Here is a 16,614-nt window from a genome sequence, read left to right as displayed (position 1 = left end):
TTCTCGCCACTAGCGCTGGTAACGTAAAAAGTTGTTCCTGTAGTCCAGGCTGCTGCTATGAACTCTAAGTAGGTGGTTCTAGAAGCTTCGAGAAATCATGGCCTTTTGTCATGTCTCCCCACTCTCTCCCTCAGCGAGGAGACGAATATGTTTCCGGAAGGGCTTGTCCTCCCGCTTTCCCAGGGCATGTGTTCCGTCCTAATAACCTCTCCTGACGAAGGCAAAGCTGTCTTTCTGATCCCGACTCCACTTCAGCCCCACTGTGTTTTCCCTCAGGCCTATATTCACACCCGGATGCGGGCAAAAACCTCCGACTTCCTCAAGGTGCTGAACCGTGCACGCCCAGATGCGGAAAAGAAAGAAATGAGAACAATCACGTGAGTGGGGCGGGGGGCCGGGGGGCGGGGTCCCTTCATACCCTGAGCTCAGCAAGGAGGAGGGCCAGGTGCGGGCTGGGCTGCAGTACCTGACAGAGTAAAGATGGAGGAAGAGGTCACACTGCCGAGGGGCCGGGCTGGGTCCCCTTGTTTCCACATCTTTGTGAGCGAGCAGAATGGCAGCTAGGAAGAAGGCAGAGGGACCTTTTTGCCAAGATAAACTGTGGTCTCTTTGGGCCTAAGTTGAGAGGTCAGTCTTGTCCTTCTCAAGAATTCCATGGAGTAATTTGCCTGAGGACATTTAGTTGCATAAATGGGCCTAGAACCACCCATAAATTCTTTCTCTGGTGCGCCTGTCAGCAGGAATTTTGCATGGAGAGGAAGTGGTCCCCGTCGGTATGGAAATGAGGAGCAGAGCTCTCCGGCCTCACTGGGGTGCTTCGAGGGAGGGCCGGCATGGGAGGAGCCTCGGGAGTTAGGTCTTCATGCAGGGTGCCAGCTCTGGGCTCCCCTCTGGTGGAGCAGGGCCATCCTGACTCCAGAGAGGGTGGAGTGTTTGTCTGCTGTCTGTCATGCCCGTTGCATTGAAGCCTGGAGATGAGCTTGGCCTCCCCGCTCGGCTCACAGCCAGTTTTTTGCCAACACCCAGTACTCTTGGGGGTGACCTTTGGTGGGTGTGGTGTGCACAGGGCTTCAGGCTCCCTCCCCTGGCATCTGAGGCCTCTTCCACCAAGTGTGTTTCTGCTGCCGTGTGACAGGACGAGAGAGGTGCCTGGCTCTTTGTTCCTGAACAGAGGGTTTTCGATCTCAGAAACCTGAGAGCAGAGCAGCTGAAGTCAGACTTCCTTAGGCACAGGCTGTAGAGACGACCCGCTCTCATTCAGAGGTTGGCACCGAGGCCTTTCTCTGGAGGAGTTCTGCCTGCCGCCCAGAGCCTGCGGAGTGGGATTCAGACAGAACTGGCCCCTCTGCTGAGAGACGTGTCCAGACGCCATGGCGACAGAACGGCAGCATCATTCCTTCTACTCCACACGTTCATGGCCCAGCCTAGAACGGCAAACCTACTGCAGAGGAGAGGCAGGGATGTGCCCTGGCCCCCGTGCCTCGCTGCCCCTCCACGCCTCACCTCCGGCCTGGAGTTGACAGGCTCCCCTTCTCCCTCCTTCCTGGGACTTGCAAAGAACAGTTCTGTCTTTTTCTGCCCCGCGATCACTTTTCGGCAGAGGTGGGCCTCAGAAAGGAGGAGAGGCAAACAGCCGCATCCACCCTGAAGCCAGAGCGTGCTGTCAGGGCGAGGGGAGTGGCTGGCATGGCGGGGCGGGATAAGCAGGCCCCCACACGGGGCAGCGTGAGAAGGGCAGTACACCTGCTGTGAGGTGGCCCTGCATCAGAAGCTGACCCTCAGAGGCAGCACCCGCAGCTCAGCCAGGATTGAACACTCATCAGGTTGTTTTTTTTTTTTTTTAAGATTTTATTTTTCCTTTTTCTCCCCAAAGCCCCCCCGGTACATGGTTGTATATTCTTCGTTGTGGGTCCTTGTAGTTGTGGCATGTGGGACGCTGCCTCAGCGTGGTTTGATGAGCAGTGCCATGTCCACGCCCAGGATTCCAACCAACGAAACACTGGGCCGCCTGCAGTGGAGCGCGCGAACTTAACCACTCGGCCACGGGGCCAGCCCCAACCAGCTTTTTATTTGTGGGGAAGGGTAATAAAATGGGGTTTCATTTTGCAGTAGGTGAGCCATTCTGGGCAGGAAAAACTTAGCCCCCATATTTTTGCCTCGGTTTCCCATAGTTCTCAGTTCTAGCCTCCAGCCTGCTTTACCAAATGCCCTCTGCTTCTGGGAACCCGTCTGTTCCCAAAGCCGGCCCTTCCGGGTGGAACAGGACCCACAATTCAGGGCCTGAAGTCAGGCAGGTGTTCCCTAACCCAGAGTGGGGTTGCCCCATGGCAAGAGGAAGAGCCCCTAACCTTGGAAGTTTTGAAAGAGGCTTCTTTGAACATCCTGCCGCAGGGTGAAAAGTTTAAGCAACTGCTCTCTGTCAGCCCAAAAAGATAGAAGCTGTGCAGGAGGAGCCTGAACGCTCTGCTGGGAAGAGGGTTGAGCTGTCTGGAATGCTAGTAGATCTGGGCCATCCAGAGATGGTGGGCACGTGATTCCCCCATCTGACTTGGTGCATTTTGTGTGCCCCTGGCTTAGCATGGTTATTACCCAAAGTCTTCAGTAGGAAGAGGGAGCCGATGGCACCGTTCTGTGAAAACTGGGTCTTCGCCCGTGCCTGGAGTTCCCACGTACCTCTGCCTCAGGTGCCTCTCCACCTCGTGTCGGCTGTCTTCCTTGGGGTCCCCTCCCTGGTGCAGAAGTGTGGGCTGGAACGCACGGTGAGCCAGGAGCTAGCCTTCACACTTACTCTCTGCTTTTGAAGGGGGAAGACGTTTGCATCCCGCTAACTCTTGGGAACAGGAAGAGGAAGCTTCGGCTGGCAACTGAAGGCTGGAACACTTGCTACTGGATAATCGTAGCTTTTAACGTTGCACCTCTTCAGGTTCTTGAGGGATTCTCCGTTTTGGTTCCATTTTGTACACGTTTGGAAAATAATCTGCAGAAACGAGCTGTGCTTGCAAGGACTTCATAGTTCCCAAGAATTAAAAAAAGAAAAAGAAGAATTCCACTTGATCAACTCACTTCCTTTTCTTTATCTTCCCTCCCTCACCCCCCTTCCCTTCCACCCTCCTTTCCAAGCTGTTTCGCTTTGCAATATGTTACTGGTAATGAGTTGCAGGATAATGCAATCTTAACTTGTTTTTTTCCCAAGTATTTGAGTTTAAAACTCCTGTATCTAAAGAATACGGTTGGGGTTATTAATAAAGAAAATCTTTCTATCTTACATAAGAATTTGCTGGGTTTCTGGCCTGTGAGTCCAAAAGAGAGAGGACAGAGGAGGGTAGACCTGCACTGCCCTTGAACCTGCAGACTGGAGCCGGAAACCCTCTGGGTCAGGAGCCCCCAGCCTCCCCTCAGAGGAGAGAATGGCTCACTATTGAGCTCTTGGTTGGTATTTCTGAGTGAGCTTGAACATGCCAACTGTAAAGCTCACTTATGAAGTCTCTCGCTGTGGCCAGGGAGCTCCCAGGATGGTGACAGGCACATTGAAGTGTTTTCTGTCTTGTTCTTTTATCATGAATAATGTATAGTGTTTCCCCAGATGTGTTCCATGGCGTGTGTGGTTCTGCAGGACATTGATGAGTATTAGGCGTGGATCTAATACAGACTAACTCTTTCTCACACAACAGCTCAGAAGACTGGCACTCCCCGCAGCTCACTTTGGGAGAGTCTCACCTAGCAAACAGCACAGAGCCTAGCACAGCGTGCTGTGCCCGAGCAGGACACTGGGCCCTAAAATAAAATTGGTCCAGAAAGTTTGCTTGGTGAAGACTTATCAGGAGGATTGCAGGGTCACTGAAACGGACTTAGGACCGTCCTAATGCTTTCTACCTGCTTCCGCTTTTAATTTGTCTCCGTCTAGGGCAGTGTGCTTCAGACAGGTTTGAGACCCATTACTGAATTGTGAAATCTCCATCACAAATAGCACTTTTTATTTCCTAAATTATTTTGAGATCATTGTAGATTCACATACAGTTGTGAGAAATAATACAGATCCTGTATACTCTTCACCCACTTTCCCCCAGGGTGAAAATCTGCCATAGCTGTAGTACGGTGTCACAACCAGGAAATCGACGTCCACACAGTCTTGGCCTTGCTCAGATGTCGCCAGTTTCATGTGCACTCGTCTGTGTGTGTGTGTTGTGTATTTCTGCGCATTTTAATCACGTGTAACTTCATCGCCAGCATTTTTGAAGAGTGTAGACTAGATCGGTCGGAGTGCATCACAGCTAGTAAGGGTGAGTACTGATTTTGAAATGTGTTTTGGTTCTATGCGCACATCTTGACTGGAGTGTGAAAGTCTCTTTTTACTATGGGTCACAGTCAAGAAGTTTGAAAGCCACAGGTCATTCAGGCATCCAGACTTCATTTTACTTGAGTTGAATGGGCTCTTCGCTCAGGATGCAGTTACGTGCCCATCTCCCCAGCAAACGTGTTCTGGAGAGTGCTGTCCCCTTGGTGAGTGAGGCTGACCCTGTGGCCCCTGGTTGAAAGAGTTCACCCAGCTGAGTCTGCCCAGCGTTTTCCTGGGACGTGGCCCCTGTCACCTACTTCTGGTAGGTGGAAAACCTGGCTAAATTAGATTTATCGAGAGGTGGTGACGTGTATATTCTGTACCCCATGAGCTAGTATTTAAGGGGTTTGCAAGGGTAGTGCTGACTAGAAGCAGTGTTTGCTTTCTCGCTGACTTTAGAACTTGACTCCTGAGTAACTTGGAATTCACTGCGCTCTTTCGCCAGTAGTGGGGGTCAGATTTCTGAGAAGTGCTATAGAATGGCAACACCAAGGTTGCTTAGAAAATATGGAGTTAGAAAAACAGAGAGACATTAAATATTAGAGCAGTAGATGCTAAGGCAGTATCTTACTTCCAAGACTATTTGTCAGCATAAAAAGTCCATGCTGGAGAAAACCCTCTCCAGACTCGTTCCTTTGCCTTCACCTGTTTCCAGAACACACTTGGTGTTGGAGTGGGTCTACTCTCAAAGACCTTCCTTCCATCCCCTTCGTGGGCAAAGGCCCACAGGATTGTGGGAGGAGGGAGGGCTCAAGATGAGGGTCGAGCACTCAGGGGATGTGGGCTGGGGAAAAAGTGTGATCTTGTCTCCGTGACCACTAATCGGCTCACATGCCCAAAGGTCCACACCTGGGATGTGTAGGCGACTGGATATGAGGTCTATAGGTGGGAAACTGCTTTGAAGACAGATCTGGGTTCGAATCCAGGTTCCACCGTTTAATAGCTGTGTGACAGCAGATTTCTTCATCAGAGCCCGGTAGCCTCATCTCTACTTGAACATACCACCGCCTATCTCACAGGGCGTTTAACAGGGAACCAGGACAGATAAGTGCCTATCACATCGTAGGCATTTATAATACCTGTAATTATAACTGATAATGCCATCTAATAAATCGTAGTTCCATTCCTATACTCAAGAGGATCAGAAGTGGCAGACCTGCTGAGGAAGCGAAGTCCAGTGTAAGCTAAGGTCATTCTGTCTTGGGGTTTTCCAGGTCCTGCCGAAGACAGTTGGTATTTTTCCCTGCTTGGGTGGCCTTTAAACTGCAGGGGCCTGAGGAAGGTATTGGGAATCTCGTATCTGGATAGAGTGGGACCTGGACAAGCTAACCAACTAGGAGCTTGGCGGAAAAGGAAATTTGACTTAACAGGAAGTAGGAGGGTGGGATCAGAGAGCAGGAAGTTGAAACCAGGAGAAGGAAGTAGCGCTGCCAGCTGCATCAGCCCTCATGGGGAGCCCGCACTCGGCAGTTGCCATTTCTGCTCCCTTCAATCTCATTCGAAGTAGGCCTGATGGACCCTTGCCCCAAGCCTGCGTCTATTCCAGAGGCTATTTTGAGTTCAAGCAGTGCTGCCCCCTTCTGGGATTGCTAGAGACACTGCAATTTCTGTGGCTCCTAGGGAGACCTGGAGAATCTGGTGGTTTAGCCCCAACAGGAAGAACTAAGGCTGCTTCTGCTCCTATAGCTGAATTAGGGCTCCTGAGGCCAGGATCCTGGCCAGTCACAGTCACAGGACTGTGCCCAGAGCCCTTCAAAACCTCTCAAGGGCTCATGTGCTCTTGCCTACGAGGAGTGAAGAGTGTTGAACAGCAGCTCAAGGAGGCCAACCAGCATCCAAGAAGCCCAAGCGCCCTGCTGCCTCTGCTCATCCAGTTGGTACCCCCAGCCTCTGCATCAGACCCCGAGGTTCAGCAGAGAGAAACGAGAATGGAGTGGACTGAGGAAGCCCAGGAGGATTCCCTGCCCAAGTCTGGCTTGGGCACTGTGATGCAGGCTCTACCTGAGAAGAGGAGAGTGGGGACGGGGTGGGGGCTCTGGAGCCTGCAGGACCTGCTGGATGGAGCATCTGAAAACTGCCCCCCAGCCCTTCCGTGGGCGGAGGGGAGAGGGCTGAGGATGAGTCAGTCCCAGGGACTGAGGGAGGGCAGAGAGGAGCTGGATGCTCCAGTAAGGAAGAAATGGCTGAGCACGGGACAGAACCCAGGCTTCCTGGCTGCCGCCGCCTTTGTCCCCTTCATACATCACCCCACACACAGTGTTTAAAAAGATCCGAGAAGAAGAAACACAGACATCCTGGATCCTGTAGGCCAGGGCTGGGAACAGAAGGTCTGTTTATTTCTGGCAGTCCAATATCCAAGGGGCCCCCCTGACTTGTGTCCCGACGCCCGGCTGAACTCTCCCAGAGCCTCTGACTTTTGCCCAACCAGACAGCGTGGGCCTGAGGGCCGTCCACTGGAGCCCAGCATCCTCCCGCCCACCAGCTCCCTGGAGGATGGCTTTGTGACTGGATGCTTTCCTCTTCCCACTTTTTGTCCCAACAGAAGTCCTGCCCCTCCGGGAATCCTGACTGCTGTGCAGGGTTGGCCGAGCCAGACCCCTCAGGCCTCCAGCCCTTCAGGCCCAGGTCTCCCCCAGAAAGTGCAGAAGTCCCCTTGCTCCATCTTTGTGCTCTGCAGCGAGGAAGTTCTCCCTAATGTCTTACTTCCAGCTTTCTTGCTGTAGTCGTTAGCCTGTTCCCTCCCATTTCAGGCCTCAAGGAAGTGTAACTGGCTTCTCTCCCTCACCCCAAAGCCACACTTGATACAAGATGGAATTTGGGGCACCACACCTGGCGGGATCCCCAGCCTTGAACTTGCCCTTCCTCTCACTGTCCCGAGTGTTTATGTGCCAAGTGCTGATCTAAGTCTTCATCACCCGGTATCTCATTTAATCTCACAATAGGTGAGCACAATATGAGCCCCATTTTACTTTCTGATTCCACCCTGGCTCCTCCTCTCAGTCATCATGGAGTGAGACGGGAGCTGTTTGTTGACACCCTCCCCCATCAGCGGTCAGGAACTGGGGTACATGCAGTTACACGTTATGCAACCGTATTCCCCGCGACCACCCTCAGAAGTGCTTTTCCTCGTTCCCATTTTATGATGGGAAAATTGAGGTCCAGAGGTGGCTTGCCCAATGTCGCACCTCCAGAGCCAGAACCTGATTCACAGTAGTTGAGAAAAGTGTAGAATGAGCCCAGATTCTGGAAGGCAAGGCTGGCTTTATAAGCTGAAAGGCCCACCAGGCGATGGGATGGGGGCTGTGAAGATCGGCAGGCTCCAGCACCACCCCCCACCCCCGACCCCGGCCACCACTGTCACACACACACTGCTCTACTGCAGACCGGCTGAATTATGGAGCTGAGCTGGCCATGCTGTCTGCCGGCTGGCCACTCCAGAGGTTTAAGGCTCATAAAATGTAAATGTGTAAGTGAGGTGGGGGGTGGGGAGGAGTAGACAACATCGTTATTATCCATTAACTGGAATGCATTTCTCAGATCAGCTAGGCAGGAGCAGGCCAGAGGGCTTCAGCTGGCTGACCTGAGGCTGAGGATCCAACACCTAGGTGGCAGGCTATGACAGGTGGCTGGAGAGGGGCGACACTGTAGAGCAGGATAGGGAGGGGGCACTGGAGGAGGGAGAGGAAGGCCTCCCAGTTGCTGCAGTTCAGCCTGTGCCAGGTCCCACCCCCCCAGAGGCGGGGCCAGGGCAAAGCCCAGCCCACCTCAGCTCCACCCCTCCGAGAACCCAGGCGGGGCAGAGCCTGGGTAGCTGAGAGCCCTGGTCCCTGCTGTCCCCGCAGAGTGGAGGCACCGTGCTCTCACCGGCCAGGACACCGGACGTCTTCAGAAGCCCTGCAGGGCTGGCTGCAGCAACTCCCTGAAACTCAGAGGAAGCGCCCAGGCTGGGCAGCAAGACCTGGCTCGAACAGCCATGTGAGTGGCTACCCCCCACCACTCCCTAGCCCCTAGCCACACCTGGGGACCAAAGCCCCAGATCATCCTGAAGAGGCCACTGCACCCAGCCTGAGCCACCAGAGCCTCAGGGTGTGCAGAATGCGGTCACCTGGGCCCAACCCTGCCTTTCTTGCTGCTCTGGTGGAGGTGGGTGCGGGACTCGCTGCAGGGGAGGCTGGGTTTGAAGTGACAGACCCTGAGGTCTCATGGGTTTAATAAAGCTGATGGTGCAGGGACGAGGGGGAACAGAAACTGGAAGGCTTCCGGAGAGAGAAATGTCCTGAGTGGAGGGCCTGGGGGAGAGGGAGGAAGAGGAAACGAGCTGAGGAGAGGGGGAAGGGTGCAGTGGTGGGGGCCCGGCTTGGGAGCCTGTGGGGAATGGAATGGAAGGAGCAGCCTCTCCTGAGCTCAGGGTGGCCATGGGGCCCTGGTCCTCTGACCTGGGGGAGGGGGCAGGCAGGAATCCTTTCCTTATTGACTTTAATCCTAGCAACAGCAGCTGCTCCCCTGTTGACAGAAGCAGGAGTTCCCACTGGGCCCAGGACCCCTCCCTTGTCACCATGATGCGGCAGTGGGGCCAGGGTGCTGGAGGACTGAGTACAGGGAGCCAAGGGAAGGAAAGGACAGGGACAGATCAGAGCCACAGACAGGCCAGGCCCTGCCCAGCCTCTTCCCTCTCCTCTGGGCTCAACTTCCACCCCTGGGCTGTGTGTGGGGGTCCTCCTTGCCGCTGGCATCTCCACATTCACTGCCAAGCCCTCCTCCCCCCGCCCCACTCGTCTCTCTCTGCTGGTTCCCAGGAAGGCCTGTTGCTAGTGTGGTGCGGATGAGTCAAGTTTATGGGCTGGAAGTCCTACCCGGAGGCTGCTCACTGAGCTGGAACCGGCCTCAAGGGCGGATGGGGGAGGGGGTGCAGGGGACAGGGCACCCCGCTTGCTGCCACCCATCGCCCTGGCCTCGTCACTGACGTGAGTGCCCAGCAAGCCCTGCCCCCACCTCACTCCTGCCCCACCCCCACTTCCTACCAACCTACCATCTCTGAATGCTCTGGCGCCAAGCACACCACGAGCATCTGAAGACAGGGACCCCTCTCCTTCATCTTAGCCCCAACTTCCAGCCCCCGGCCCCACTCCAGCCCGAAGGAGGCTCTCCATTATTGGCTGGCTGGCTGGAGGAAGACCACTGCGCACCAGCCGGACCCCATCTCCTTCCTCCTGGCTAATTTAGAGGCCTTGCCAGGTGGAGGCAGAGATGGACAAATGCTCTGGGGCTGGGCAGGTCCCACTTTAGGTGTAAACAGAGGCAGAAACACAGCTGCCCAGAGGAGCCAGGCAGAGAACAGAGATGGGCCAAGTGGCCTGGTGGGGACTGTGGGGACCCATCTGAAGGCAGCCACCACTCAGCCCCCAGCTGTTTGCTGCCATATAGGACATGTTGCCGGACCTGATTTTTTGAGAAGCCAAAAATACGAATTGTATGTAAATTTTAATTGGCAAAGAATTGAAAAAAATGTGTACTAGCAAAGAGGCTATGGCCCACAGTCCATCGGTCTGCAACCTCTGGATGAACATGTGGCCACAGCCCCGCCCTGACCCTGACTGTCCCACCCTCCCTCCAGGCATGCCGGCTGCTGCTCCAGGCTTCCCCTGCCCCCAGGCCCAAGATGACACCCAACGGCACCAGGGAGGCGCCCAGCCCCATTCCTGTGGGGGCCCTGGGGCTCTTCCTGGCCCTGGCAAGTCTCATCGTTGCTGCCAACCTGCTCCTGGCCCTGGGCATCGCCAAGGACCGCCGCCTGCGCAGCCCGCCAGCTGGCTGCTTCTTCCTGAGCCTGCTGCTGGCCGGGCTGCTCACGGGGCTGGCGCTGCCCACACTGCCAGGCCTGTGGAGCCAGAGCCGCCGCGGCTACTGGTCCTGCCTATTCCTCTACTTGGCTCCCAACTTCTCCTTCCTCTCCCTGCTCGCCAACCTCCTGCTGGTGCACGGGGAGCGCTACATGGCGGTGCTGCGGCCTCTCCGGCCCCGCGGGAGCCCTCGGCTAGCCCTGCTCCTCACCTGGGCCAGCCCTCTGCTCGTTGCCAGCCTGCCAGCTCTGGGGTGGAACCACTGGGCCCCTGGGGCCAACTGCAGCTCCCAGGCTGTCTTCCCAGCCCCCTACCTCTACCTCGAAGTCTACGGGCTCCTACTGCCCGCCGTGGGGGCAGTGGTCCTGCTCTCCGCCCGCGTGTTGCTCACGGCCCACCACCAGCTGCAGGACATCCGCCGGCTGGAGCGGGCAGTGTGTCGCGGAGCACCCTCAGCCCTGGCCCGGGCCCTGACCTGGAGGCAGGCGAGGGCGCAGGCCGGAGCCACACTGCTCTTCGGGCTGTGCTGGGGCCCCTACGTGGCCACCCAGCTCCTCTCAGTCCTGGCCTTTGAGCACCGCCCACCACTGGGGGCTGGAACTCTGCTGTCCCTCATCTCACTGGGCAGCGCCAGTGCGGCAGCCGTGCCTGTGGCCATGGGGCTGGGGGACCAGCGCTACACGGCCCCCTGGAGGGCAGCCGCCCGAAGGTGGCTGCGGGCCCTGCAGGGAAGAGTGTCCGGGGACAGTCCTGGCCCCGCCACTGCCTACCACACCAGCAGCCAAAGCAGCGTGGAACCTAACCTGAACTAGCCGAGGGTCTCTGCTCACTCCTGGAAGCCTCCATCCATCTTGGCCACCAAGCCTGTCCAGGCCTCTGGATCAGAGGTCCTACCCCTACCTGACCCCACCCTGGCCGAATAAAGCTCCTCTGACAGAGGAAGGGCTGTCTCTTTCCGTAACTCAGAAAGGCAGAGGCAGGTGGAACAGCTGTGGAAAGAACCCAAAAGAGCCATGTTTCAGGAAAATTCCAACTGCAGACAGGCAAGAGATTGGAGGTGAGGACCAACTACCCCACAAGAGAGAGGGTGAGCTATCCCGAAAGCCAGCAGATGGCGGGGGGGGGGCCTCAGCCTGACTCGCCCCCCACGGTTCCTCCTGTCCCGCCAACACAAACTCCACACAGGCGCTGTCTCTGGGAAGTATATTTTATTTACATTTTTAAAATCTGTAACTAGTATCTCTTCCTCCTTTCCACCCCCAGAGACTCGGGAAGGGAAAGAACGGGCACCTCAGAGACCTACTCCCCACATACAAAGACACCCCCCACGGCTCACACCAGCAAAGGGAAGTCAAAGAGGAGAGCTGACCTCCCTCCGAAGGGTCCGCCAGGGCTGGGCGAGGGGTGGGGGCCCCAGGGCTGGGTCTCTTAGGAGAAGAAAGGGACGGAGGGGACAAGTCAGTTTGCAGGGGTTGGAAAGTAGTCCGAGGACCCCCTCCTCTCCCCTGGTGCCCTCCCGCCTCTGCTGGGGGGCTCCCTCCACCCCTCAACACTGGACACAAAGCAGAGGCTGCAGCCATTAGCGGTCAGGTCTCTGGACACAAAACACTTTTGCTTTGTGGTCTCCTGACGTGGTCACCACCAGGGAGGCGTCTCTGCGGACAGACAGCACAGGTCGCAGGGACTTGGAGACCTGGGGCCCAGGCCCAAGCCCACCCCGTAGGGGCCCTCGGATGCCTCCTCCAGCACCTCGTCAATTCTGACCCCTAAGTGCCTGGCGCTGGCTGACATGCCCACGTCAGGTGAACACACCTGAAGCCAGCAACCAGCAAGGGGATCAGAGGAGGAGGGCCACACATGGGGGAAGCCCTGAGGCCCTGGGACGGAGACGTGACACGCCAAGTCGGCCACTGCCAACCAGAAGTGACAACTCCCTCAGGCTTCCCAGCGTTCCTGCTCACATGATTCCTGCTTCCTTTAGGAATCCCTTCCCATACCCCAAAGACCCTGCGCCCCACCACGGGCTATTCCCACCTTCCAAATACACACAGACCCAGCCCTTGCCCAATTCACTTACTTGCTAAGGGCGAAGTCCAGGATCTCGGCCATGTGGCCCCGGTAGTCAGTGAGCAGACGGCCAGTCCGAGCGTCCCAGAGGCGCACGATGCCGTCCAGGCTGCAGGTGTACACCACGGCGGTGCCCGCCTCCCACAGCAGCTGCACGATGCCCGACTGCACCGGGGCGACAGAGGCGGGCGGGGGTCAGGGCTGCAGAGCTGAGGCCTCTGCTCCCCACTCGGGGTGGTGGGGGGGTGGGGGGGGTGAGGGAGGAGGGGCCATAGGGAAGGACCAAGGAGGAGCCAGGTCTGGAGCAGATACTCCCAACAGCCTGGGCTTCCCCACGGCCATGGCCACGGCTCCAGGCTGCCTATACCTGGTGCTGACACTGGTGCCTGAGGGTCTGCGTAGACAGGTCGTAGATGGCCAAGGTCCCATCTAGGTAGCCGACAGCTGCCAAAGGCATCCTGGGCAGAAGAGAGCACCACGAAGGCTCCAGGAGAGACCTGGACTCATGTGCCTTTCCCTCCGTCCTGGTCCTGCGGCCCAGGCCACCTCCCCCAAGCCCCCGTCACCCCCAGTCCCTCTCAGCTCCAGGCCGAGCCCTGGCTCACACTCACACACTGCAGAAGCCCAAGGACTCCACTGAGTTGGACTCGCTCTCCTCCCCTTCTCCCAGATTGGGCTGGGAGGCCACAGTTTCGGGTCTGAAAACGCCCACCACCTATGAGCCAGGGGAGAGGATCAGAGAAGGGCCTGGAAACGGTCCTCTAATACAGAAGAAAGGCGGTGGGGCGAGAAGGTCGAGTGAAGGATAAGAAAGGATGGGGAGAAGACGCAGAAAGTGGACGGCTCCACAGCCAGGCTCCGGGTCCCACTCACCTTGCCGGTGGTGGTACTGACCAGCTTGGCCTGGCAGTCCACAGAGCCAGTTAGGATCAGGCTGCCATCCTGGTTGGTGGCGACACAGGTCAGAGGGCCCTGGTGACCCTCAGTCCCTAGGATGGAGCAGGGGGATAAGTCAGACTTCATCCTGTGCCCTCCAAGTCCTGCCCGAGGTCTCAGCCCCTTCCCCACAGAGGCCCAGGTCGACCCTTCCTCCACCTCTGATACCTTTTAGTACGTGGATAGGGCTTCCCTGCTTCAGGTCCCAAATCCTGACGGTGCCGTCCTCGTAGCCAACCACAGCCCTCTTCCCTAAAGGGCCAGAGGCACGGATGAAGAGAGAAGGACGGACGGCACGCTCAGACACCCAGCAAGGGAAAAGGGGGAGGGGGTGGGGAGACAAAACGAGGGAAGAGACACTGCTCCAGGGAACAGCGGAGGAGAGCCAGTTCAGGGTGGGAAAGAGGGAGCTGTCTGCTCCAGGGCCTATAAGGCCTGTGCTCTGGGGAGTAGGCGTGCGTCTGCCGGCTGTGCCACGGGCAGGAGCCGAGGGAGGTGGGTAACGCAGGACGCTGCAGTTGGGAAGGGCCACTCAGGGGAGCGGCTCTCACCATCAGGGAGGACTCGGCCACAGGTGGCGGGGCAGTTGGGGCCCTGGAAGGTCTTGCAGTCACCATTCGGGACCTTCCACATCCAGGTGTTGCCGTCAGCAGTGCCTGCCAGTAGGACAGGTGCCCGAGGGTGCCACTCCATCCACTGAGCAGAGAGGAAAGGTCAGCGGGGAAGGCCGTCAGCCCGTCCCACCTAGGAGCCTGCCCCCAGGGCCCCACCGGGCTCTCCTGCTTCTGAGTCAGTGGGACACTCCAGGTAACAGGTAGACAGTCTCGCTGCACCTTGGGAGTACACTGGCTCAGCGCTGGTCCGGTCTGGTCAACGGGGACCCCAAGCTCTCACCCCCACCCAAGGCCCCACAGAGCTGATCCCACTCTGCCGATCTCACCTCCAGATCTCCCGCTTCAAAGGACCAGACCTCCTCCTTGGTGTCCACCTGCCACACTTTCAAAAGACCACTCATGTCCCCTGTGGCCACTAGGGTAGAGTCGTGGCTGAAACCAGCACAAGTCACAGAGTCTTTATGGCCTGCAAGGAACAGCAGGCAGAGAGAAGAGAACATCAAGGGACCTAGTGCTGGGGGCACAGGACCCATGTATCTGGCCCCCAGAAAGGACCCAGAGGGAAAAAAGAAAGGCGGGTCCCAGCAGAATAGATAACCAAGCTCACTGCCACTCTAGGAACCAACATCCCCAGGTCTCCTGGGGAGAAACTGCTGGCCTCCCCTCAACCATGCACAGCCCAGGCCGATGTCCTAGCCCTCGGTCCACTCCGCACAGCTGCCTGAAACCCAGTCTCCTCTCTGTCCGAACATTCCTTTGCCACTGTTGCCTCCTCCTGGGCTTTCCCAGACTCCCCTGGCCAATCAGTGCCTCCCTCCCCTGTGCCTACGACAGACTATGTTATTCTTTGGGGTCCGCGGACCCAGCATAGAACTGGCAAAACGGGGGTCAGTAAATGGCTGTTGGACGTACAACCGCTGCAGGCCAGCCCCCTAAGACGTCAAAAGGGACACAACCTCACCCGGGTCCCCTCACCTGCACACTCAAAGAGCAGCTCCCCATCGCTGAGCCTCCACACGAAGGCTTTGTCGTCTTCACCCCCTGTCACTGCCAAGGTGTTGGTCTTGGGGTCCAGGCTCACACAAAACACAGATGCTGTCCCAAGAGATAGTCCAGGAGTCAGGGGATGGGGCTCCCACCCAACGTTCTGGCCTTCAGGACCTTCAGGAAGCCTGCCCCCTTCCACCCAAAGCAATGTGTCCTTCCTTGTGGAAAAGAAGGAGGCATTTAAGTTCTAAGTTTCCAGCACGAGGTTGTTGGAGAAATCCCTCCTCAAGCTTGCCTGGCCCCAAGTCCTTCTCCAGGGAGACCTCCTCGGGTGCTATTCCTGTCACCCCCAACACTGATGCCGTAGTCAACAGGAGGGTATGTGTGCAGGGCTTACAGTTCTCAGCATGAGATGCCACCAGGCTGGGTACCAAGAGAGGGAGGAGAGCATCACACTGCTGGTTCCTTATTAAGAGCTAATCTTGGAAGGGTTATATAAAACATGCTCAAAAACACACTATGATATCTAATTTATACAAAAATAACTTTTACTAACTTTTACCAAAGGCAACTTTTTAAAAGAAAACTAACACCCAGAGAGGTTAATAAAGACCATAAATCAGTAAGGAGCAAGGCAGGATTTGAACCCGGCTGTCTCCACTGACTCCAGGAGCCAAGCTCTCCTCCTCGGGTCACACTGCCCCTCCCTGTGAGCTCCCCCAGGGCAGGGCCGGCATCTTCCCGCCTCCACATCCTCATAAGGCTCTGCACACGGTGGATGTCTGCTGCTCAGATGCGCCTGGAGGGAGTGTCTGACAGGCCTCCCCCGTGCCCTACCTGAGTGCAGTGCAAAGGTGACCTCGCTATCGTCGGGGCCCTCCATGCTGCCGACCACCCCTTCCTGGGGTTCCAGAACCCAGCCCTCCTCGTTGCCCTCTTCCTCTTCTTCCTCTTCCTCAAAGTCTACATCTTCCATCTCCTGGGCCAGATCATCTGCTTTGGGGAGAGAGTGAAAAGATGGGGCTGGCGGGCGGGAAGTAAGCGGGCTGGGGAGAAGGGTGGGGAGGCCAGAGGCTGGGGTGGGTCATGTGGCAAGAGAGTAAGGTGGGTCAGACCGATGGGGTGAAGGGGGGCGAGAGGCGGCAGGGAGGAGGGGGCGTGTGGGACGGAGGACAGGAGAGGTCTGAGCACCTGGGGTTGGCCAGAGACCGGGTGGGAAGGGAGGACCGAAGGGATGACGGGAAGGGGGTGTGTGAGGGGAAGGGCCAGAGGAGGCGTCGGGGGAACCCCCACCCCGGCCAGGCCTGAGAACTGAGTATGGAGGTCGGGGGAGAGAGGAAGGGCAAAGGAGGTCGGTAGGCATGACCGGTGGGGTGGGGGGGAGGGGAGAGGAGCAGGGGTCAGAGGCCAGGGGTGAGCGCCTCCTGTCCCGTGGCCTGAAGAGCGCCAGTTCTCACCCGGGTCCGGCGGACCAGAATCCAGTTCCACCACCTCGATAATCTCTTCATCACCATGGAAGCTTAGGGTCTCCAGTGGGGGGGTGTCCGCAGCGGCCCCGCTTTCCGATTCGGACTCCATGCGGCGCAAGCGGCCGATCCACTTCTCTGGGCCCAAACGCCTCCCAGAGTCAGCTCTGTGCGACGACGCGGAACTCGAGCCCCTCCTCCCGGGAGGAAGTGGGTGTAGGCAGGAAGAGCGACGGCCGCTTGGCCAATAGCAAAGAGAGTTGACTGGAGGACTCACCAATCGCAGGGAAAAGTTGGGAGAAGGGGCGGGGCGTTGCGGGAGAACCTAAACTCCGCCAGGCCTGACTCCGCCTCCAACAGGAGGGAAA

General features: G+C 57.4%; 3 protein-coding genes across 5 annotated transcripts in view; 2 read left to right on the top strand and 1 right to left on the bottom strand.

The window, feature by feature from the left end:
- ARPC2 (actin related protein 2/3 complex subunit 2) overlaps positions 1-3,265 on the top strand; it is a 30,792-nt gene extending 27,527 nt beyond the window's left edge. The window contains exons 10-11 of the mRNA XM_046643683.1: positions 277-377; positions 2,804-3,265. Of these exons, the coding sequence (XP_046499639.1) occupies positions 277-377; positions 2,804-2,828 (126 nt within the window). The 3' untranslated portion in view covers positions 2,829-3,265. The remainder of the gene's footprint in view (positions 1-276; positions 378-2,803) is intronic.
- A 112-nt stretch (positions 3,266-3,377) lies between these two features.
- Positions 3,378-11,232, top strand: GPBAR1 (G protein-coupled bile acid receptor 1). Of its 2 annotated transcripts, XM_046643681.1 has the most exons (3): positions 3,378-4,280; positions 8,179-8,311; positions 9,951-11,232. In XM_046643681.1, exon 3 carries the CDS (start codon positions 9,996-9,998, stop codon positions 10,986-10,988), a length of 993 nt encoding a protein of 330 aa, XP_046499637.1. In that variant the 5' UTR covers positions 3,378-4,280; positions 8,179-8,311; positions 9,951-9,995; the 3' UTR covers positions 10,989-11,232. The 2 variants fall into 2 exon arrangements, with proteins under 2 accessions (XP_046499637.1, XP_046499636.1); XM_046643680.1 differs by lacking the exon at positions 3,378-4,280 and having other exon boundaries at positions 7,954-8,311.
- Positions 11,233-11,367: 135 nt separating this feature from the next.
- On the bottom strand, positions 11,368-16,422 carry AAMP (angio associated migratory cell protein). 2 transcript variants are annotated; one of them, XM_046644565.1, is made up of 11 exons: positions 16,238-16,422; positions 15,618-15,776; positions 14,769-14,888; positions 14,120-14,259; positions 13,731-13,875; positions 13,348-13,431; positions 13,117-13,232; positions 12,855-12,958; positions 12,611-12,701; positions 12,254-12,408; positions 11,368-11,831 (listed from the first exon to the last, which is right to left on the bottom strand). In XM_046644565.1, exons 1-11 carry the CDS (start codon positions 16,356-16,358, stop codon positions 11,756-11,758), a joined length of 1,311 nt encoding a protein of 436 aa, XP_046500521.1. In that variant the 5' UTR covers positions 16,359-16,422; the 3' UTR covers positions 11,368-11,755. The 2 variants fall into 2 exon arrangements, with proteins under 2 accessions (XP_046500521.1, XP_046500522.1); XM_046644566.1 differs by having other exon boundaries at positions 15,618-15,773.
- Positions 16,423-16,614: the final 192 nt, after the last annotated feature.

The sequence above is a fragment of the Equus quagga genome, chromosome 17 (genome assembly GCF_021613505.1).
Source record: "Equus quagga isolate Etosha38 chromosome 17, UCLA_HA_Equagga_1.0, whole genome shotgun sequence".
NCBI lineage: Eukaryota > Metazoa > Chordata > Mammalia > Perissodactyla > Equidae > Equus > Equus quagga.
The sequence above is the reverse complement of the archived record's forward strand: the minus strand, read 5'-3'. Positions and strand labels throughout refer to the sequence as shown.